Source organism: Marmota monax, unplaced genomic scaffold, assembly GCF_021218885.2.
Source record: "Marmota monax isolate L192 unplaced genomic scaffold, Marmota_monax_Labrador192_F-V1.1 WCK01_AAM20220418_F8-fsc00089, whole genome shotgun sequence".
Taxonomy (NCBI): Eukaryota; Metazoa; Chordata; class Mammalia; order Rodentia; family Sciuridae; genus Marmota; species Marmota monax.
In genome coordinates, this window is record NW_026694744.1 from 2,305,883 (window position 1) to 2,330,828 (window position 24,946).

Consider the following 24,946-nt stretch of genomic DNA (forward strand, 5'->3'; position numbering starts at 1 on the left):
TCTTATTTATTTTTTCAAAGAACCAACTTTTAGTTTTGTTCATTTTTTCAATAGTTTCTTTTGTTTCAATTTCGTTGATTTCCGCTCTGATTTTAATTATTTCTTGCCTTCTGCTACATTTGCTGTTGTTTTGCTCTTCCTTTTCTAGGGCTTTGAGATGAAGTGTGAGCTCATTTATTTGTTGGTTTTTCCTTTTTTTGAGGAATGACCTCCAGGCAATGAATTTCCCTCTTAAAACTGCTTTCATTGTGTCCCATAGATTCCGATATGTTGTGTCTGTATTTTCATTTATCTCTAAGAATTTTTTTATTTCCTCCTTTATGTCTTCTGTAACCCATTGATCATTCAGTAACATATTGTTCATTTTCCATGTGATGTAGGATTTTTCCTTCCTTCTTTTATCATTGATTTCCAGTTTCATTCCATTACGATCAGATAAAATGCATGGGATTATCTCCACCCCTGTATATTTACTGAGGGTTGCCCTATGGCATAATATATGGTCTATTTTTGAGAAGGATCCATGTGCTGCTGAGAAAAAAGTATATCCAGTTGATGATGGTTGATATATTCTATATATGTCAGTTAAGTCTAGGTTGTTGATTGTGATATTGAGTTCTATAGTTTCTTTATTCAACTTTTGTTTGGAGGATCTGTCAAATGGTGAGAGAGGTGTGTTGAAGTCACCCATAATTATTGTGTTGTGGTCTATTTGATTCTTGAACTTGAGGAGAATTTGTTTTATGAACGTCGCAGCACCATTATTTGGTGCATAAATATTGATAATTGTTATGTCTTGTTGGTGAATGGTTCCTTTTAACAGTATATAATGTCTTTCCTTATCCCTTTTGATTGACTTAGTCTTGAAGTTGATTTTATTCGATATGAGGATGGCCACCCCTGCTTGCTTACGAGGACTGTGTGTGTGGTATATTTTTTCCCAACCTTTCACCTTCAGCCTGTGTATGTCTTTTGCAATCAGATGTATCTCCTGGAGGCAGCATATTGTTGGATTTGTTTTTTTAATCCATGTTACCAGCCTATGTCGCTTTATTGGAGAGTTTAAGCCATTAACGTTTAGAGTTACTATTGATATATGGTTTGTACTTCCAGCCATGTTTGATTATTTATCTTCTTTTTTTTTAATTTAATTTAGTTTGTTTCTCCATGGTTAGCTTTCCCCCCGCCCTCTGTTTTTATAGAGGCACTTCCCACTGATGGTTTTGGTTATTGTTTTTCATTTCTTCCTCATGTAGTGTTTTGCTCAAGATGCTTTGCAATGCTGGTTTTCTGGCTGCAAATTCTTTTAGCTTTTGTTTATCATGAAAGATTTTTATTTCGTTGTCGTACCTGAAGCTTAATTTTGCTGGATACAGAATTCTTGGTTGGCATCCATTGTCTTTCAGTGTTTGAATTACGTTGTTCCAGGATCTTCTCGCTTTCAGCGTCTGTGATGAAAAATCCGTTGTTAACCTTATTGGTTTACCCCTGAATGTAATCTGCCTCCTTTCTCTTGTAGCTTTTAATATTTTCTCTTTGTTCTGTATATTGGATATCTTCATAACAATGTGTCTTGGCGTTGGTCTACTGTGATTTTGTGTGCTCGGTGTCCTGTATGCATCTAAAATTTGTATATCTGTTTCCTTTTTTATTTCTGGAAAGTTTTCTGTAATTATTTCATTCAGCAGGCTACTCATTCCCTTGGTTTGAATCTCTGTACCTTCTTCTATCCCGATGACTCGTAGGTTTGGTTTTTTTATGTTATCCCATATCTCTTGGATGTTTCTCTCGTGATTTTTAACCAGCCTTTCTGAGTTGGCTAGGCTCTTTTCAAGATGATATATTTTGTCTTCATTATCTGACGTTCTGGCTTCTACTTGCTCCACTCTGTTAGTGATACTCTCAATTGAGTTTTTAATTTGGTTTATCGTTTCCTTCATTTCTAGAATTATTGTTTGATTTTTTTTATAATCTCTATCTCCTGATAAAGATGCTTAACTTCTTCTTTTATCTGTTTATGTAATTCATTTTCAAAGTGTTCTTTCACTGTTGGATTTGCTGTCTCATATCCTCTTTAAGGTTCCATTCCATCTGTCTAAGGTATTCCTTGAGTTCTTTATATGACCATTTTTCTGCTGACTCTAGGTCCTCCTGAATGTTTAGGCTGTCCTTCATTGTTTGTACCCCTTTTCTTCCTTGCTTTTTTATGCTGCTCATGTTACTTCTTGTTCTGCTTGACTGCTGAGTTACTGTTTACTCTTATAAATTTATTTGATGCTTGGGAGGAAAGATATTAGAAGGGAGGGGAAGAAGTCACTAAAGAGAATGAGAGTAGGCAGGTAGAATTCAAGGAAGGGGGAATAAGAAAATTAAAAAGAAATGAAAAGACAAAAGAAACAAAAACAAAACACACTCAAAAAAAGTTAGAAAATAGAGAAAGAAAGAAAAGAAAAAATTTTTTTTTACAAAAATAATAATGATAATAAAAATAATGAAAATTAAAATTAAAAAAATTATAATAATAATAAAAATAAAAGAATTTAAAAAAATTAGAAACATTAAAAAAAGTTAAAGAACAACAACAAAAAAATTGAAAATGAAAGAGAAAAAAAGAAAAAGAAAAAAAAATGATAATAATAATAATAATAAATGCAGTCATAGAGTTCGATTAATTTCTCTTCCAGTAGGTGGAGCTGTGCCCACTGGGTCAAGCTTCTCCTCTCACTAAGTGGGAACCAATCACTGTGTAGCAGCTCTTTCTCCTAGACTGGGCGGGTCTCCAATCCTGAGTGTCTAGGGCCTTCTCTTGTGTTTCCTCAAGCCAGGCCGCGCTCACCTGTGACGCTCACCACAATGCTGGCTACACGCCATGTCTGCTGCTCCTGGGAGCCCTGTTGCGCTGGTTTCAATGCAGTTATCTCCTCTGCCCCTGATGTCAGTTCTAATCCACTGCTGATTACACATTCACCTTTTCTGCCCGGAGCGAAGCGAAAGAGGAAGCAGATGGGAGCAAAGCGCCCGCAGCTCTGGGTGGCAAAGCGTCCGGGAGCCAAGCGTCTCTTTTTCGATCTCTTTGTTCTTCCTGCTGCTTGGCAAATTGGTCCGCTACAGATTAATGGTGAAAGGAGCTCTTACACGCTGTGCGAAATCTCGATTAAAGCCGCTGCTCTGAGCACCACGCTCAGCACTTCAGCAACCCCCGTGCGCAGCGGCCATCTTCTTCTGAATGAAATATTCTTGATCTTGTAAAGTTCCCTGGAGCTTAGTCAGGGAGGCCAAGAAGTCTCAAAAGAAGACCAGAAGGTGGAGCTCTAGAGAAGCCGGTGGCGTGACAGAGCCCAAGTCCCAAGGCCTCTGCCTCAAGGAAGGAGATGGTGCAATTCTCAGTCCCAAGCCCGAAGGCAGAAGAGCCTAGAAGGTCACTTGTGTGAGTTCCAGAGTGTTGAAGTCTGGAGAGCTCCGGGTTCCGACACCCAGCAGGAGAAAACACCGCCCAAGCTCCAACGGACACAGCATGAGGGCTTGCGCTTCCCACCCCTTTTTTTTAAGATGCTCAGACTTTGAGAATTAGAGAATTCAAACTCAAAGCCAGTTCATGAGGGTCTCCTCTGAAGACTATGGAAGAACTGGAATAGTGATCAGGTCCCTAAAATGATGCCCTCGGTCATCCTTAATTGTTGGCCACTTCATCCAGGAAATGGAAATCATCAACTCTTACACCCCAGAAAATTAACTAACACAAGAAAACTGGGTTCATTCCTTCACTGCCCTTTTATGACCATAATGCCATCAATTTATGCCCTTTGGTTTACAAGTTCAGCTCCCAGAGGAATTTCCTTCCTGTGACCACCTCTTCTTTTATTACCCTAGACCATCCCCCATTGGAAGTGGAGGGACTTAGTCACTGTCCCCTTATTGAAGCCAGCATTGCCAAGGGTTTGTTTTTCTAAAGATAAACTCACATTTTTGTTCTTCCCTCCCCTTTCTCTTCCTTAAACAAAAAGCAGATTGAAATAATTTCCTGGTAGTTGCTCATATTTTCCCTCAAAATAGGAAGCTGTTTTGTATTCTAATACAGGCTTTATTTTCAAGTTTTTCTTATGTAGAAAAAAGTGAAATAAACAAAGATAGTGATTGTATCAACCATGGCTTAAGTGAGCAAAATAACACTATCATTAAGAATCTCATAGCCAGGCACAGTGGTGCATGCCTATAATCCCAGCAGTTTAGAAGGCCGAGGGATGTGGGAGGATCGCAAGTTCAAAGCCAGCCTCAGCAACAGTGAGGTATTAAGCAACTCTCTGAGATCATGTCTCTAAATAAAATATAAAAAAGGGCTGGGGATGTGACTCAGTGGTAAAGCACCCCTGGATTCAATTCTTGGTACCAAAATAATAATAATAATCTCATAGTTGAGATGGCATGGTAGCCCATGCCTATAATTCCAGTGATTTGGAAGATTGAAGCAGGAGGATCACAAGTTGAAGGCCAGCTTCAGCAACTTAGCAAGATAACTTAGCAAAATAAAAAATAAAAAGGGTTAAGGATGTAGCTCAGTGAGAAAGCACTCCAGGTTCAATCCAACGTTTCATCAGTCACCCAGGCTAAGGTATTTTGTATAGCAGCTTGAACACACTAAGGCAGTTTGATTCTCCTTCTTGCTTTATTTCCTCTTACCCCACTGATCACCATATTATTTCTTCTTGAAGAATCTTTCAGGTCATTTCTTCCTTGCCTTGCCCATAATCACTACCCAAGTTGAGGCCCCTAAACCCCAGACTTCATATGAAGCCTCTTGGGGGCTCTCCCTCCTCCCTCACACCCCTGGATCCTGTGTTCTGACCCTCAGCAGTTTCCCTAAATCATCAGCTTTGCCGTGTTGCATTCATGCTAACAACTGTACATCAACCTGTAACTTGTGTCCAAGGGCCCCAGTGCTCCTATTCAAGCTTCTCTCACTTATCCCATTCCTCCTCCTCCTCCTTCCCAAGCCCTTGTCTCCCCTGCTGCTTTTCTTATCATGCCACCACCCTTGACTGCGCCACTTTTATTACAACTGCCACCTGCACAGAGTGAGCTCTTTTTGCTTGTGCTTAGATACCTTCATTCTCCTTACCACTTAGGAGATCTTCCACTGCACATCTTCTCCTTGGGATGACACTTTTTCCAGCCACTCTCATCTTTGATTTTTTAAACTCACAGTGCATTCATTCACACCATTTAGCACCCAGAATCCCTTATGTAATGTGTGTTTGCTTTATCTGCTCAAAGGGCCTGTGTCAACCCCAAGCCTATGGGGCCCATGTCCTGCACTTTTTTTGTAGCTTCCAGGGCTAAACCTGGTACTAGGCACAGAGGAGGCACTAAATAGTCATATTTTTACAACTTTTTTAAAATGATATTTTTTAAAAAAAATTTTTAAGATGTCAATGGATATTTATTTATTTATATGCAGTACTAAGGATCAAACCCAGTGCCTCACACATGCTAGGCAAGTTCTCTACCACTGAGTTACAGCCCCAGCCCCTAAATGGTTATTTTACTGATAGAGAAAAAACAGAGTCAATGCCAGGTTGTCCATTCTTACCTCACACCCATTATCTCTCTACCAGGCAAACTGGTTTACCCAAATAGCTCCTGGGATCTCATGATTAGATCTACCTGTTTCTCAAAATATTAAAAAATACTTGCAGGTTCTCAAAGTCAGTTCTTTCCCCTTCCCTGCCAATTCTATCCTAAGTTTAATCATCCCTTTAGCTGCTCTGACTTCTCAACACCCATTCCCTTGTTAAACCAAACCTGGAAGAGACCAAAGGATCTCTGAAGCAAAAAGGTCCACCACACCAATGCAGGTTAGGTGTTAGTCAGAAATAAAGTAGCAGTCCTGGGACAAGTTTCTGAAGCTCCCAAAACCAAGACTAGAAAGCACTTGGAAAAATGTCACTGGATCCAAAAAAACAACACAACACAACACACACACATACACAGTACTTTAAAATGAAATTTTGAGAAAGGAAGGCATAAATTATTTACATCAAACCTACATTGGCTACAGATTAAAGGGGCAGGATTATCTGAAGCAGGGATGTTAGATAGTAGTTAGTGATGAGCATGAAATGTAAACAAATAACACAGGAGGGTCATGGGGCTTCTCTGAATAGCCTTAGTGAACAATCAAGTAACTTGTAGAACAACAACAGGTATGATAACCCTGAGAATAAGCAGGTGGAAACAAGGGAAAACAATTAATAAATATGTCAAGAAAGGAAGATCATCTATTGACTCATTGTAAAGTTAGGATTTATGGCCACAGGTTTCTCAATGTGTTTCAGAAGGTCTCTCTCTCTCTCTCTCTCTCTCTCTCTCTCTCTCTCTCTCTCTCTCTCTCTCTCTCTCCTTTAGCCTTACTTTACTTTCACTTAATAAAACTGTCTTAGCCAGGTGCAGTGCCACACACCTGGAATCCCAGCAGCTGGGGAGGCTGAGGCAGAGGATCTCGGGTTCAAAGCCAGCCTCAGCAACAGGGAGGCCCTAAGCAACTCATTGAGATCCTGTCTGTAATAAAATACAAAATAGGGCTGGGGATGTGGCTCAGTGGTTGAGTGCCCCTGAGTTCAATACCCAATACCAAAAAAAAAAAAAAATTATCTTACTTGGCTTTTCATGTCTGACTTTAAATTTTCTTTCATCAAGACACAAGAATCGAGGTTTAGAACTTCAGCTCTCCACTCTCCTGTGATAGGGGAAGCTTTGGGATAGGAAGACAGCCCACAAGAGAAGCATTTGACCTTCTCTATCTCTTTTCCCTTCCACCCCCAGGCCCTCTGTAATTAAATTTAGAACATCAAAATTTAGGACTTCCCCACTTTCTATACCTGAGTTTATCAATATGGTGGCCACTTGCCATGTGTCTAAATTGAGATGTGCTATAATGAATGACACTAGGGACTTTGAAAACATAGCATAAAATAAAGACTTAAAAATTCATTTATAATTCTTATCATCACTTCATGTTAAAATGATAATATTTTGGATTTATTGGGTTAAATAAAATTCAACAGTAAAATTAATCTTATCTGTGTATCCACCTTAGTAATGTGATTATTAGAAAATATAGAATTACCTATATGGGTCATATTTGTGGCTTACATTATTTATTTACTGGACAGCATCGTTCTATACCCTCAGTGGCTTTTTAGCCTGTGCCTTGCCACTGGACTCTTTTCTTCCCCCTTGGAGTGTGCTGTTTTCTCATGTAATTGAAGACCATCTTTGGCCTTAGTGCAGTTGCAGGCAGGGATCCTGCACATGATTTTGTTGAGGACAATGAGAGAATCATAAATTGCCATGTTGCAGCATGTGGCTGCAAAAGGCACTTTGATGCTGAGTCCATTAACCACAAGATACCCATGTCATGACCAGCACAGGAAAATAAAGCCCAAACTTCCTGTGGTCAGTTCCAGGGTTATTTGTTGGTCTTAGAGAGCCTAAGGTAACTCTGAGGCCACTATGCAATTTTAAGGTGATCTTAATGGGCCCATTGTTTCTCAAGGTATTTGAATATTAATACAACAGTCTGGGACATCCTGGATGTAAGTTATCTAGGGATTATCAGAGTTCCTTGAGAAAACACTGACAGGCTTTTTAATATTGTTTTCCAGGCTTTATTTGTATTTTTCAAAATTAAATAGAGAAATAATAGAACAACATTGTAACTGTTCAGTTATAATATAGATCAGTGCTGTCAGAACTTTGATGATGGGAATATCCAGTGTGGTGGAAACAAAGTGTATGTGGCTATAATATATGAATGAAATTAAATTTACATATAAATATTCACATGGGGCTATTGGCTACATTTTGTACACTGCAGTTCTAGTTCAAGTTATCCTAAAATGTTTGTCATCATTCTAAAAGTAGGGAGACCTTGAACATTAAGAATCACTGGGGGCGCTGGGGTTGTGGCTCAGCGATAGAGTGCAAGACTCTGGGTTTGATCCTCAGCACCACATAAAAATAAGGTATTTTGTTCAACTACAACTAAAAAATAAATATTTAAAAAAAAAAGAATCACTGGAAGCCAGGCACAGTGGTACATTCCCACGATTCTATCAACTCAGGAGACTGAGGCAGTGGGATGGCAAGTTCAAGGTCAGCCTCAGCAAATTAGCAAGACCCTGTCTTAGAATTAAAAATAAGCCGGGGTCAGTGGTGCACACTTGTAATGCCAGAGGCTCAGGAGGCTGAGGCATGAGGATCGCGAATTCAAAGCCAGCCTCAGCAAAAGTGAGGTGCTAAATAACTCAGTGAGACCCTGTCTCTAAATAAAATACAAAATAGGGCTAGGGATGTGGCTCAGTGGTCGAGTGCCCCTGAGTTTAATTCCCGGTACCAAAAAAAAAAAAAGAAAAGGTGGGGGAGGCTGGGGATATAGCTAGGGATGTAGCTCAGTGGTAAATGCCCTGGGTTTAATCCCCAGTCCTCCGGCAAAAAAAAAAAAAAAAAAAAAATCATTGTAATAATAACAAATATATACCATTTCCATCCTAGACTGTATTCTTGATATATATAATTATTAAGATGTACTAAATTATCAAATTCATTTTTCTATGGTCCAAGATCTTGTGCCTAAATTTTTTAATGTAATGATTAGGCTAAATGTCATTAGATGATACCCTAGGTGAAACTGATTTGATTTCCATCATGGGTAACTGGTGTACAGTCCGTAAGTCCCCAACAAGGCTGCCTGCTTCTTGAGATAACAGCAAACAGCAATTTGAGTTGACAGCCAGTGATTACTTGGTAGGAGGGCAGGGAGCTAAGGTAAAGGCACAGATCTCAAGGCTGACCTACAATGTTGTTTTCTGAATTTTTCACAACCTCCCACTTGATTTATTCCTTACTCTGCTTCATTTCATCTTAAAATGGTCAGATTTAAACACCTGAGGCAGGCACTGAGCCTATGATGAAAATAAAGATAATGATAATACAGTTAATGATAACAATTGCAGTACTAGTCGAATTAGTAACCATAGTAGTAGTACTTGTAGAATTTAGTAATACTAAAGGGTTTTTTTTGGGGGGGGAGGGGGTGGTAGTTTTTGTTGTTGTTGTTTGGTGCTAGAAATTGAAATCAGGGCCTCACCCATACTAAGCAAGTCCTAACACTGAGTTTCTAACCCTTAACAATCTTAGGTGGTTCTTGGTCCAGTGTATTCTCGGCCTTCCAAAAACAACGAGTGCTGTCTACACAGGTAAGTAGGCGAGGGGTCAGGATAACAGAAGAGGAAATGGTCAGTGAGAAAGCAAAGACGATAATGTTCTCCTGAGTGAAAGCAAGTCAGGACAGTGCAGTATACCAAAAGCCAAATAAATGGTGACCATGTCATTTGTCCTACCAACTTGGAAACAAGAATGTGTCATATGATGTGGTAAATTAATCTAGTGAAACCCCACCTCCCCAAACCACTGCAGTTTTTTTTTTGTCAGAAATAAAAGAAGTACCTCAACTGTCCTAAAGACAAAAGCATGCAGAACTTTAGATGTTTAACTTTCATCTTTCTGTAAAAAAAAAAAAAAAAAAAAAAGGAAATCTTTGGTAACTCACTAAATATGACTAATTTTTTCCATTTTAAGCCTTAGGTCATAGAGCGCCAGTCTGAGTAGGATGTGGGCATGCTGGTAGGAAGCCACACCTAACAACCAGAAATTTATTATGACTCAGGCCAGTTTAATTTAATGAGAATACAGTCAATGAGGAAGGAAAGAAAATAAACATACAATAAAATTATATTTATGAAACAGTTTCAAGCCTTTGAATTTAGCTAGATTAGCATTACTAATTTATAAGCATTCAATTTTTACCCATTCTTTGTATTGTATATATTTGGGGTCAAAGAGGATCAACAACAACAACAAACAGAAATCCAGACCAACCTGGATGCAAGCCCACATTTGAAAATTTTGTGTCAATTTCTTTTAATAATGGAAAACATGAAAAATTTCTCTTGAATGCTATGCTTAGCCACTTCATCTCTCCATAAACTCAAACTCATCTTTCCACAAATACCCACATCCTCTCCCAGCACCTTGACTGTTCTTAATGGTGGGGGCAATTTTGTCCCCAAGAGCTTGTTTGACAATGTCTGCTGACTTTTTTTTTCTGGTGGCAGGGATTGAACTCAGGGCCTCAAACATACTTGGCAAGCGCTCTATCACTGAGCTACATCCTCAGTTCCCTGCAGAAATTTGTGGTTCTTATAACTGGGTGGGAGTCGTACTGGCATCTAGTGGGTAAGAGGCCAGGGATGCTGCTCAACACCCTGCCATTCTCAGGAGAGTTCCCAACAACAATGACCCACCTACCATGTCAAGGTCATGGTTGAGAATCCCTACAACATCCTGATGTGGACATTAATTTGTATTCCCAGGGCAAGAATCAGAGGTTTGAGAGACCACCTTCTGGCTCACTTGATTTTCTGTGTTTACAGCAGAATACATACTATCAAGTTAGTCAGCTAGAATTAACTCCAGGATTTGTAATTCCGGTTAGAATATCCCTTAGTGTGAAGCCACTGACTTGCTTGCAAAAATTAAAGCAACTTCCAGAAACTTAAGATTTACTGAAATAATTTGTACTCTGTGGATTGCCCTTAGTAAAAAGATCATTACTAACAAGAAACAATAAAAACAGCTGGTTCTGAGGCCTGGTGGTCCACAGCTTTAAGCCCAGTGACTTGGGAGGCAGAGGCAGAAAGATCACAAATTGGAGGCCAGCCTAGTAACTTAGCAAGACTCTGTTTTGAAATAAAAATAAAGAGTTAGGGATGTAGCTTGTGGTAGAGCACCCCTGAATTCAATTGTCAGTACCATTAAAAAAAAAAAAAGTTTTTTAGGGTTTCATTAAGTTGCTGAGGCTGGCCTTGAACTTGTTATCGTCTTGCCTCAGCTTCCCAAGATAATCAGATTCCAAGATATTTGAAACTGGACGTCTTATTTGTCCAATTTCTGCACCATTTTAGTATACTAAACCTGACCAAGAAAGAACTTTCCACATTTATTTTAGAGGATCAATAGAAAAGTTAGCATAGTAGTATACCTGTAATCCCAGCAACTTGGGAGGCTGAGGCAGGAGGATCACAAGTTCAACTCCAGCCTCAGCAATTTAGCAAGGCCCTAAGCAACCTGGCAAGACCCTGTCTCAAAATTACAACATATAATCACACCAGACTGCCAATGACGCCGTATCTACAAATGCTTAACACAAATGATCGTTATAAAAACCAAACAAGCGATTTTGTTCTCTTTAGGAAAATGTACTCACAGGCTCGGTTCCGGCTTTTATAAGTGCAGGTGTAGAGACTGCAGGGCCTCACTGGCGTGGACCGCAGAACCTGGAAACTTCTCCACGGTGATTTGCATGGAGAGGCTTGAAGAATGACCCTCAAGCTATTCATCACCACCATCTCTAGCTGGAAATCTCTGTCAGTTTCCAAATAGTTTGCAGGAACCTCAAAACCTAGAGGAGGAGGGCAGAAGAGGAAAAGCTGTGACCAATAGAGAAAGAAAATCATGTGGAAACATCTAAGTTCACACCCTGAGGTGGGGGGGGAGGGCAAGGGACAGTCAATAGTTTTATTCACTTTTGTGTTTCAAACTCTTTGTTCCTCACTAGGCTGTGTCCAGATGACTTATATGCCCTGCCTTTCAGGGCTGGCAAATACTTGAGGCCCAGAGAAAACATTCTCCTCATCTACATGAATAAAAAAACTGTTGGTACTGGGGATTAAACCCAGGAGTGCTTAACCACTGAGCAACATCCCCAGCCCTTTTTATTTTATTTTTTGAGATAGGGTCTTAATAAGTTGCTTAGGGTCTCACTAAGTTACTGAGGCTGGCTTCAAACTTGTGATCGTCCTGCTTCAGCCTCCCAAACTGCAGGGATTACAGGCATGCACCACTGTTAGTGGCTGGTTTCTTAAACAAACAAACAAAAAATTACTCCCTGAAATCCCAATTCATTACCCAGCATGGTATTTCCATATAGGAAGGATTCAATGATTAAAATTCCCTCCAGGCTGAATAAAAACAATCATCTGCTTTTGGATTGCTTGAAAACAACAACAACAAAGAAAAGAAAGAAAGAAAGAAAGAAAGAAAGGAAGGAAGGAAGGAAGGAAGGAAGGAAGGAAGGAAGGAAGGAAGGAAATAAAAAAAATTTAAAAATAATATATACTGCCAAAATAGTCATGGGTGGTTTTGAAATCTAAGCTTAAATACAATCTGTGACTCTTTGCCCATTCTTGTTGTAATGTTATGGCTCCAGAACATGGGAAAAACAGACAATGTTACTCTTGAACTGTCACTCTCTGCACCTCTCCCAGTAAAAATCTCAGAAGATGATGCTTTGCAAGGTATCCAACATGGGGTTCTGAAATTGGTAATATTAACTTTGAACACTTTTCGCCTACCAGCCCTGTACCCCTGCTCCATTATTGCTTCATCCACTTTTCCTGCAAAATCCTGTCCCAAGTGAATAAACAAGTTCTGAAACTGAAAACAAACACTTCTCTTGGTTCCCTATTCATTCCACTATAGATTTTTCGAGTGTTTTGTGTGATTACTTGGGATGCCTCCAGACAGCTGTTGGGGACATGACTGATGTTGAGTGACCATGACTGGTATGACTGCATAGACCTGGCCCCACTGAGCTCCTAGCCCCTTTGAGTCCATTTGTTCTCCTGCTTGCCCACCAGCCAGGTGGACTTCAGTTTCTCCAGCTCCTTAGGCCCTCTGCAGCAGGTGAAGATGGTCTTCTTTCCCTGGGCCACTCTCCTTACCTCTGTGTCTGGTTGATTCCTTCAGATGACTGACTCCAGAGCCACTTGCTTTAAACTTTCCCCCAACCATGTGCTCCCCAGGTTAACCCGGCATGGGCACTCTTCTGCAGCAGAGTGCTTACTGCAATTCAATTAAGTACCTGATTGGGAAGGCAGACTGCGACCCATCCTCCCCAGCACCTAAGCTCCATAGTGGGAGGGGTGGTGTCTCTTAGAGACACAGCATTATAGCTTCATTTCTTAGGGACACAGTTCCTGATACACAATGGGTGTTCGGGGAGTGCAAGATGAGGGACCTGAGCAGGCTCCTTTGGTGATGGGGAAGATGTTGATTCTAATTTCAAGAATAGAGAACTGTGATGTGACTACCTGCATGTTTGGGGACAGTACTAAAGGTCTTTCCTTTTTTCAATTGGTACCATTACCCATTTGTAGGGTTGTTTTTATTTTGTTTTGCTTTACCTTGTATTTTACTTTATTGCAATACTGGGGATCCCAGGGCCTCTAATATGGCAAGTGCTCTACCACTGAGTTATACCCTCAGCCCACATGAGTTGCTTGCATCATTATTATAATCATCATCATTATTATTATTAGGTACTGGGGACTGAATCCAGGGACACTCTACCACTGAGTTACTGACACCCAGAGCACATTTTATTTTGAGACAGAGTCTCATTAAGTTGCTGAAGCTGGCCTCAAACTTGCGATCCTCCCACAGAGTCTCTGGGATCATAGGTGTGTGCCACCACATCCCGCTTGTATTTTTTTTTTTTTTTTTTGGAGGGAGTTACTTGAGATTGAACATTCAGGGACTCTCAACCACTGAGCCACATCCCCAATGAGACAGGATCTCACTGAGTTGCTTAGTGTCTCACAGTTGCTGAGGCTGGCTTTGAACCCAGACCTCCTGTTTCAGCCTCCCGAGACTTAATTACAGGAATTACAGGTTTGCACCACCATACCTGGCCCGACTTGAACTTTTTTATATGCTTTTAAATACTGTTCTTTAAGAGGAGAGTCTCATACTTCTACTTATAGGACCTGAAGGACTCACAAAGTCCTGTTTGATCTAAAAGAAGAACTTACCTGTGTATAAACTATCCTAGTCTCTCAAGGATGGGAATTCTCTCAGTGCACATTTTCACTTCAACATTTATTATCATTTCATTTGTTCTAGCACTGTGTTGGATGCTGTGAGTCTAAGATGATGAAAGTCATAAAAAGGACACACTATAATGTGATGAATCTAAAAAACATGATGCCAAAGTAAAAGAAGCCACACACAAGGGATGTTATTAATTTCTGGCACCACTACTGCTACTGACTAAATAAGAATTAAAGACTATGCTATCATCATCTGCTTTTGTCACATAAAGAAATTAAGGCGAACAAACTCATTTTTAAAAGAGATGGCTTTGTCTGTGTCCCTGTACCTCAAAGGGAATCTGTGCCAAAATGGAAGACACTTGGAACTATAAACCAATATGAAATGCAGAACCTCTGTTGAGTCTTGAGTGTTTTGAAGATTGAAAAATCTTGCTCAGCATGGGTGTCCACCAAAAGGCAATCTAAAAACCATCTGTGCGTCACAACTGAAACCAATCAGGGAGTTTTCCATCTGTTGTAAAGTTAAATACATTGTCTTGGGAAAAAAAAAAAAGCACATGAAATGCTTAGGGGAAATCTGCAGAGACAGAAGACAGACTGGAGGTTGCTAGGGGGAGAGTGAAAGGGGAAACCGGCAGTGACTGCTGAGAGGGCTCCAGGTTTCTTTTTGGGGTGATGAAAATGTTTTGGAACTAGATAGAAGAGGTGGTTGCACAACACTTATGATTACTAAATGCCACTGAATTCTTCACTTAAGTGAGTTTTTTTTTTTTTTTTTTTTTGGTACCAGGGATTGAACCCTGGGCACTTAACCACTGAGCACATCCTCAGCCCTTTTTAAATTTTATTTATAGACAGGGTATTGCCGAGTTGCTTAGGGCCTCGAAAAGTTGCTGAAGCTGGCTTTTAACTCGTGATTCTCTTGCCTCAGCTTCCCAAGCCGCTAGGATTATAGTTGTGCACGACCATGCCCAGCAAGAGAGGTTCATTTTACATTAAATTTCACATCAATAATGTCCTTATTTTTAAAGAAGATGAATAAGGAAAACACAGTAAATGAGTTCACAGATTCTGCCTTCTCCTGTCAAAAGGAGGACTCTCAGAAGTTTGGCCTGGACTTGGGGGATGGGGAGCCAAGGCACAAGAGAAACTCAGGGGACACTAAAGATGCAGTTAGTATACAGACTTGAATTTTTCTTTCTGAGTGTAAAATTAAAAAACAAAACAAAACCCCACATCACGATCCCCATCAATGCTGAGCAAGGAGTCAAACAGTGTGATTCCATCTTCCTCTCTCTTTATGCACATCCCTATTTTTAATTGCCTGTGACCTGACTCTTTTCTGTATTGCTGTTTGACCCTGCTCCTTCTGAGCTAGAAAGGAAAAGACTCCACCTGAGTGAAAGGAGAGAAAATTACCCCATAAGCCACGTCCAATGAAAACAGACAGGAAAATTACTTCCTATCTCTAGACTCCAAGGAACAATTGAGGGCTCCAGGCAGAACTCAAACTGGCTCCCATCAAGCCATCTTCCCAGACCAGAATTGGACCAATCTTTTGGCCTGGTCCTACACACTTTGAGTATGCATCAGTTTGCCAACGAACACGCTGGACTCAGAGGTGGAGATTTGCAGCCTTTACAAGATTGAAAGGACATCTGTGAATCTCTTGGAGGTTCCTCTCCTCCAGGACTAACTCTGCCTGGAGTCTGCAGACCAGTGACATCTAAAGTGTGTGTACATTGCCTAAAAGGTGTTTGAACTTCACTACCCATTAAGATCAGTTTTGCCTATAGTTTTATTTGTGTGTTTGTGGATATACACTTTGGGAGGAAGTATGTATGTCAAAATGTACCATATTCAAGATATGCAAAAGTTTGACTCGGGACTTCAAACACATCTCATAATAAACATTCATGAGATTATCTTGATAGTATCATTTTTCTTCTTGCTTTTTAGTACCAGGGATTGAACCCACAGGTGCTTAACCATTGAGCCGCATCCCTAACCCATTTTTTATTTTGAGATGGGATCTCACAAAGTTGCTTAAGGCCTTACTAAATTGCTGAGGCTGGCTTTGAACTCAAGATCCTTCTGCCTCACCTCTGGAGTCGCTGGGATTACAGGCATGTGCCACCATGTCTTGATAGTATCTTGAGACGAATAATGGCACCTTGTTTTCAAATACCTCCCTTAACTGAATTAACTGAGCAGCCTTACAGAACAATAGTTTATTGATTACCTCAATTCAGAATATGATTCTGCTTTCTTTCTCTTAATTTTCTCTTATGGAAAATTTAAAACTAATACAATACTATTGGCCTTCCATATTTATGGATTTGGTCAACTGCAGATTGAAAATATTTGAAAAAAATTGTATTTATATTGAACACATACATACCTTTTTCCTTATTTCTCCCTAAAAATATAGTATAATAGCTGTTGACATAGCATTTATATTGTATTAGGTGTTATAAGTAATCTAGAGGCCATCTAAATTTATTTTTTACTGATACATAAAAACATAAAAATTGGACATAATTATGAGGTTCCATTGTGACTATGCCATTTTATATGAATATCTTGAGCATCTGAGGATTTTGGTATCTGAAGAGGTTCTAGAATCAATCTTCCATGGACATTGAGAGACAACAGTAGAGTGAGAATACTATACTAAAACCATCCATGCACCCATTATTCCTTTTCAACAATTACCTGTTCATAGACAATCATGTTTTATTTGTACTTCCTGTTTGCTTTCCCTCCCTGGGTTATTTTGAAGCAAGTCTCAGCATATCTGTATTAACTTACCCATGATTATATTTCTCATAGGAAAATATCCCCCTAATGCACAGTTTCTTCTCCATAAAAATTATCTTATAAAACAGCCTCTGGTAGTAATTTATTACAGAATATGAAAACTTTCAATTTTTTTCAAAATTCAAAAATAGCCAAAGCCCAGTAACACTATAGACTTTCTTGGCATCAACCTGACCCTTAATGTAAAGTCTTCACTTCTTTCTTGGGATTACTATCTTCATCTCAGATGAGAGTTCAAATGATGAACTTTAGGTTCTAACTTGGAAGTCTATGTTTAGATGAAAGTGCATAATTTATAACTGCAGTATGGCAGAATAAAAGGATCATATGAACTGAAGTGTTTAAGATTAAAGCATAATACACACCCTTGAACTTATGCAAGAATCTACAACCAGAAGAACAGAAAAATATTTATTTAGTAACACGGTAAGAAGTTGACTCTGTGACTTCAAATAATGCACACTATCAGAAAGTTCTTGGAAAAAGCAGTGAAGGGTTAGATAAATGCAAGTTATTATTACTCAATGCCAAAATGCCACCATGCTATAAATGCCAAAACTAAGAAAATAGAAAGCAGTTTTGAATGACTTTGAATATCATTTTAAGCCAATAACTTCAAACAACTGCCACTAATCAGAATTTAGTTGATTTGACACTAAAATGAAAATTCAAAACCTGACAAGAGATATGGGGAAGAGGTGCCTCAGCTTTGTGCTTCTCTTCCATTGATGTTCAATCCTGAATCAAAGCAATAATCAATGATTATCTTATGTACAGCACTGTACTGGTGTAAATAAATATGAAATAAGCCATGCCCTTCCCCTCTCTCCAAAGCTTGTAATCTACATGCCAAAACTATTTAAGCAAATAACTGCTCTTTTTAGTTACTTTCTTTAAAACTGTGGTAAAATGTACATAATACTTATCATTTTAATCAATTGTAATTAGACATATTCATCAGTCTTAAATACATTCACAATGTATTTAATTAATGTCGCCGCCATCTATACTTAGAATGTTTTCATTACCCCCAACAAAAACTCTGTCATTAAATAATAATGCCTCCTCTTCTTCCTTGGGTCCTACGTACATATATGATTATACAACTGGTATAACTCTATGTCATGTACAACCAGAAGAATGAGAAGTTACACTTTGTTTATGTATGACATGTCAAAATGCATTCTACTCTAATGTATAACTAATTAGAACAACTTTTAAAAAGAGTAGAGGCTTGAAGTAGGGGTGGCATCTGAGACACTTTCAAGGGGCAAAGGCAGAGGGATAGACGAGATACTTCAGGAATGATGAGGACATGGTAGGGTGATTAGACATCAAGCCTGAAGAAGACAATGGAGGTTGAACTAAGCAGAATTTAGGATTATTAAAGGAACAATTCCAGAGTCAGAGAGATCTGGGCAAACAAGTGAAAAAGACTCTTTTCTTTTTTTATAATCTAGTAATTTTCAGGAAGCTAATGGCAGGTACAATGTACACTCAACAGAAGGGAGGTACCGGCTCAGCCTTCAGAGGAAAGGTTGTGATAAGCAAGGCCAAGGGCATGCTAACTGGCCATGAAAGCTGATCAAACAGATGAGTGGGCACACATGTGGCCAGAGCACAGGGTGCTCCACTAGAAGCTGTTTGGAGGTTTTAGGCCTGTTAGCCTGACTCTCAGAGGAAGTGTGAGTAAATGACCTTTGGCTCCGCCCGACAGACAGTCATCAAGAAAGCATTGAGGGAAGGCTGAGCTGGCCCCACAAGCTGGGATGAACACTAGGGTTGTGCTCATGCCTTGGGGACTGACCTCCATTCAGCACTCATGCTGTCTGCAAACAATGCCAAGGCTGGTGGCTGATGACATGTGGCCTAGAAGTGTATTGGCTCTTTACGGATAGGAGGAAAAGGCTCCTGAGTGCCTGACATCACTTTCCCTCGCTCAGTCATTCTCTACAAAGCCCATCACCAAGTGGTGGCCTGCATGTAGTGGTCTGGAAGTCTGGACCTCTGTCCGCTGACCTCACTGCAGGGGACCCTACTTCTGCAGACTTGCTTTTACACCCTGTTGACCAAACAAAAGAAAAACAAATTCCCAAACCTGTCTGCTATCACCATTCCAAGTCTGCTGTTAATATTTGTCAATGCGTTAGCTGAGTAGATGCCCAAAGGATTCATTGGAAAGTGAGTCTGGGTGAGGATTTGAGATAAATTTGGGGAATAAGAGGCTGGAAGGCTTTCAAATATTATTCCATGTGTGTAGGAAGAAGAACTGATCATTTCTGATGACTAACAGCAGAGCGCTGAACAGATAGGAGAGGGAAAGAGTAGAGCTACAAGTCAAGAAGCAGGGGATTCTTTGAATCATCCTCCATCAATCCATAACTTTTTTTTTGTTATACATATACAAGGGCATTCAACCAGTGAGCCACATCTCCAACCCTTTTTATTTTTTATCTAGAGACGGGGTCTCACTAAGTTGCTTAAGGCTTTGCTAAGTTGCTGAAGCTGGCTTTGAACTCAAGATCCTCCTGACTCAGCTTCTTGAGCTGCCAGTTGTGTACTACCAAGCCCGGCTATCACTCTTTTATTCTTTCTTTCTTCAAGATGTTAATTGAACATCTACTAAATGTCGGACACTCATCTAGGCTCCTTGGGGAAAAAAAGAAAATCTTAACTCTATGAAACTTATCTTCTAGTCAGAAGATACAGACAATTAACAACAAATGTAATAAATAAGCCACTTGTAGAGACAATTAGAACATATTCAAAGAAAAGTAGCAGAATCTGGAGTACCATTGGGGAGAGAGGTATTGTATTTGGCCCCATCAAAAAAGTAAAATTTGGGGCTGGGATTGTGGCTCAGGGGTAGAGCACTCACCTAGCATGCATGGGGCCCTGGGTTCGATCCTCAGCACCACATAAAAATAAATGAATGAAATAAAGATATTGTGTCCAACTACAACTAAAAAAATAAATATTAAAAAAAGTAAAATTTGATCAAAGGACTGAAAGAGGTAGAGAATTACATGGCCATCTAGAAGAAGGACCATTCCAGGCAGGGGACAATGCTCATGCCAAGACCCTGAAGTGCACTGGACATGGTGGTACACCTGGCTATGTTGTTGACATTTTTGACTAGATGATTCTTGGTTGTGACAGGTGTTCTGTTCTGCATTACAGGGTATTTAGCAGCATCCCTACTGGCTAGCATCCGCTAGATGCCACTAGATGCACTCTACACTAGAGTGTGACAACAAAAAATGACTCCAGCCAGGTGCACTGGTACATGCCAGTAATCTCAGTTACCAGGGAGGCTGAAGCAGGAGAATCGCAATTTCGAGGGCATCCTTGGCAATTTAGCAAGATCCTATCTCAAAGTAAAAAATAAAAAGGACTGCTGAAGGGAAAAAAGTCTCCTGAGAATTTGGTGAGAGAGGTTGCCCTGGGTTGAGAACTACTGCTTGAAGTGAAATGGGGATAATTTAAAGATTTTTGAACAGAAGAGTAACACTCTGATTTACATTTTTAAAAAGATCAACTCAGTATGACCTATTAAAAATCGCCTTGGGGGCTGGGGATGTGGCTCAAGCGGTAGCGCGCTCGCCTGGCATGCGTGCGGCCCGGGTTCGATCCTCAGCACCACGTACAAACAAAGATGTTGTGTCCGCCGAAAACTAAAAAATAAATATTTAAAAAAAAAATCGCCTTGGGGGGACTTGGGGTGAAGCACTTGCCTAGCATGTGTGAGGCCCTAGGTTTGACCTATTTTAAACAAAATAAAACAAAAACATCACCTTGGGTAGTGGGTAGTGGGGTGGCGACAGAAAGGAAAAAAGCAGGAAGAGTGTTTAGGATAATTCAGAAACTTGAACTAAGTGGAGGTGGTAAGAAGTAGTTAGATTTTGGATATATCTTATAGATATAGTCTATAAGATATGAAAGAAAGTAGTTAAGGATTATGGTGGGATTCTTGGCCTAAGCAACTGGAAGGATAGAGTTTCCATGAACTGAGATAGGGAAGACTGTGAGTGGAACAGGTTTTCAATGAGAAACCAGGAGACCAGGTTTGGTCATCCAGAGTTTGAAGTGAAATTCCAATAATCCAAGTGACAGAATACGAAGCACTGAACTGGGCAGCGATGGTAGAGATGGGCAAGATACATTGTGCTCAAGAGAAAGCCAGTTTGCGTAGTGGTGCACGCCTGTAATCCCAGCTGCTGGGGAGGCTGAGACAGGAGGATCTCGAGTTCAAAGCCAGCCTCAGCAACAGTGAAGTGCTAAGCAACTTAGTGAGACCCTGTCTCTAAATAAAATACAAAATAGGGCTGGGGATGTGGCTCAATGGTTGAGTGCCCTTGAGTTCAATCCCTGGTATGTCCCCCACCCCCCGCCAAAAAAAAAGAAAAAGAGAAAAAAGCCAGTTTGATTAAAAAAAAAAAAAGTAGGGCTTGGCACCCATCAAAGAAGTGGAAGAAAATCTTGTGATTTTATGACTGGAGCAATGCTGATAGAATGAGGATGAATTCCTGAAGAAAGAGACAGAACCTAGCATGAGAAAGAGGAAAGGAAAAGACAGTAGTTGCACCACTTATCATACTGGATTTGAGATGCCCAATGGTCCGGGCAAGAGGAAAGGTCTGGGAGTTGATGAACACAACTCTGGTGCTCAGGAATGATTACATAGCTAGAAAGAAACAAAAGGAATAACTCCTCCCTCCCAGAGTTACAGATGTTCTGAGAGAGACAGACAAAAAGAAGCAATTAAGGATGTCAATAGACTAAGAAGGAATAAAGATATCCAAGAAAGGAACAGGGCATTGGAGGTCAGGGGTGAATAAGGTTCTTGGAAAATCCAAATAAACAGAAACTCAGTTTCCAACACCTATGACAATACACAAGGTGTTTTAATGTTCAGGTCCAAGACCAATCCCTTCTGTTAAATTAAAAGTAAGAATTTATTGAGAGTCAGTTATTCAAAACTTACTCACTGAAGTCATAATGTTCAAGCTTGTGGAATCATAAATAATGTTTACTAGACATAGCACATAACAACGAACTGCTATCATACATTACCATAGTTCGTGAAAAATCTGTGCTTAAGTTTATACATGGGCTCAATAGGCCTCAGAGAAGCCAAGCTTTCTGTACCCTTTGCTATCACTGATTATTTATTTCTATCTTTGGATTTGATCAATGTGTTCCTTCTACAATGTTTTACAGACTTAGAAATATATGGAAAAATCAGAGATTCTGAAAATCCTTAAAGAATCATTCATAAATTGTGTGTTTGTTATATGACAAGTGTTTTGAACTCTTCCTGATTAAACTACTTATATCTATGCAAAATGGGCAGCAAAAAAGAGACATGTACTCTCCCTAAAGGTTACAATAACACTGAAAGAAATTACTTGATCCTCATCAGATTGACCCTTCGTTTTCTCACCTCCCAATATCAAAAGGAAGCATTGCCTTTTGCAATTCCCTGAAATCTAAAGTTGAGATGAGTTTGCCATGTCTTGACTGAGATAGCTTAGCTTCCTCCTCTCACCCACTTCTTTCCTTGGAACATGATCCCAATCTGAGATAGTCAAAGGTTTCAAAATACATGTCTAATAATTGCTCTGTATATTACAACTAACTGTAGCCAATGAGATGAAATACGTTTTCCTTTTCTATTAGGTTTCCAAAACGCTCACGTTCACTCATTTACTCACAATTCACTCAAAATTTATTGTGTTCCAACTGTGAGTGGTCACAGCCTCTTGCCTGGCTTCAGGGAGAACATGGCAGAAGTGTACTGGCACAGAGAACTGTACCCTTGCTGCTTTTGGCCTTCCAGTGCTTTCCAGTCCAGGTACTTATTAAAAATTATCTGAGTAAAGGAGAAAAGTTCTACAAAGAGCTGAAAGCTTTTTCCATTTCCAACAGATTCGCAAATAGTGGCCACTCTGAGGAATGTTCGGGGACAGCTCAGGGGGCTGGACCCCTCCTCTCTCACTGGAGAAACAGGGCAGCTTCTCTCTATTTCCCAGCAAACTTTTTAAACAGCAGGGCAGAGATGGCCAGATTATCAGAAAGGAAGAAGAAGCAGAAAGCAATGTGGTTTTCAGTTGCTCAGAAAGAATAAGTTTTATCCAAACTAAGGTGTATTCACTAACTCACCATATTTCTCAAACTTTCCCAGAGAAAATTCACAAGAGGGGAGGGCATTGGCATTAATATTAACAAGTTGCCACCAGCTTCAGCACAGAAGCATTTAACAACAAATGCAGTTTAAAAAAATATATATATCTCAGCCACCAACAAGGTTTGCATTTTGGAGGTTCCTCTCCTCCAGGTCTAGGGTGGGGCGCGCGCGCACACACACACACACACAAAAGTCCAGAAGAAAGAATTGCGAGTGTAGAAGGCTCAGATTTCTCCACTGTTACAGCTATGATGCTGATCTGCTCTGGGGGCGGCTGCAATTCTGTTCACAGCTCTTGGCAGAGTGGGGGTGGGGTGGGGAAAAAAATACAATGAAGAGCCAAGTGAGTTCTAGCTTACAGCGCCTCGGTTTCTGGAACTGCAACCTCAGATTTGTAGCCTTTATCCTCGTCTCCGGCTATTTTATAATAGGCTGTACTTTTTTTTTTTTAAATTTTTTATTGTTGGCTGTTCAAAACATTACATAGTTCTTGATATATCATATTTCACAATTTGATTCAAGTGGGTTATGAGCTCCCATTTTTACCCCATACACAGATTGCAGAATCACATCAGTTACACATCCATTGATTTACATATTGCCATACTAGTGTCTGTTGTGTTCTGCTGCCTTTCCTATCCTCTACTATCCCCCCTCCCCTCCCCTCCCCTCCCCTCCCCTCTTCTCTCTCTGCCCCCTCTACTGACATTCGTTTGAGTTATTCAGATTCAACCAACTCTGGCAACTTGCCCTCCTTAAGGAATTGCCCTCCGTCCCCAACAAATGCTCTGGGACAGGTGTTCACTTGTCAAGTGCAAAAAAACCCTAAGGGAGGTTTGGCCGTCTAGTGATCCATGGTGAAGGAAGAGGGCTGGGGTGGAGAGGACTGCCCAGTTAGGCCCTCCTGGTCCGGCGCACCCCAGGGGAACCCAGAAAATACTCGCAGGACCAACAGCTGTCCCAGCCCGGAGACATCTAGCAGCGGGGCGGAGGGTCGTGGGGAGCGTCACGGCCTTCTCTGGGTTTGCCTGTCCCCGCTCTGGCCCCTACTCGACTCGGCCGCCCATCCTTACCTGAACGGTTCCTTACAGCACTAACCTCTTAGCTCGCTCGCCTCTCAGGACCCGGGACCCATAAACTGGGCTGTCCTAGCCTCGCCCACTTGTAGCTTGCCACGCCCCAGACGCTCGGGCCACGCCCCTTCATCGAGGCCACACCCCCTCCAAACTTTAGCGTCCCGCTACTTCCCTACGTACCGCTCTGGCCACGCCCCACCAGACTGTGCCAGCCCCTGCCCTCCGCCCTGGCCACACCCCTCCCACCTCGCCAAAGCCCCTCCGCTCTGAGCCTCGAGCCTTGCCTCTGAGCTCCGCTCTGACCCCACCTCTACCTTTCCCACAGGACCAACCCCACCTCTTTCCCTCTGCCTACCGCTGGCGGCATTTGTAGAGTGAGTCTCGTCTAAAAACTGACATTCCTCAGGTTTCTCCCATCTCCAAACACCGTGACTTAATGTGCTGGGAACAGATGACTCAATAGGGAAACACACACTGGACGTGTACTTTCCCTTTAGATTTCATGTCCTATTTACTCGAGTTTCTTAATATCCTCTAAACTTGAACTGTGGATCCGTGTTGCTTCCAACCAATTTTCATATCCTCTCAACCAGAACTGTAGAATCGTGTTCCTTCCAGCCCCTTGACTTTTGTCGACCTTAAATGCTAGAAAAATGCACAGAGTAAACGCTGTATTTTCCGGTGTCTCCTTCTGATGACTTTTCCTAGGCATTCAGTACCTTCTTGCTGTCTCCTTTTACAACTCTGGGTCCATGAGAAAACCGTGAAGAAGTTATAACCAGCTTTCTTAAATCTCTGACTCATTCACTCAAGCCATGTTTATGAAGCATATGCTCTCCTGACAAGCAAGACAAGCTTAAAGGACCTTTCAGTCTGAAGTTGCCCCAACTTAAATTTGGATGTGACCAAAAAAA

At 40.7% G+C, this 24,946-nt stretch overlaps 1 protein-coding gene across 1 annotated transcript in view; it reads right to left on the bottom strand.

Annotated features, from left to right (window-relative positions):
* The window catches only part of Ca5b (carbonic anhydrase 5B), a 53,145-nt gene extending 29,035 nt beyond the window's left edge, over positions 1-24,110 (bottom strand). Inside the window, exons 1-2 of the mRNA XM_046424278.2 lie at positions 24,055-24,110; positions 11,324-11,518 (exon numbers count right to left, since the gene is read on the bottom strand). Of these exons, the coding sequence (XP_046280234.1) occupies positions 11,324-11,465 (142 nt within the window). The 5' untranslated portion in view covers positions 11,466-11,518; positions 24,055-24,110. The remainder of the gene's footprint in view (positions 1-11,323; positions 11,519-24,054) is intronic.
* Between the last annotated feature and the right edge of the window lie 836 nt (positions 24,111-24,946).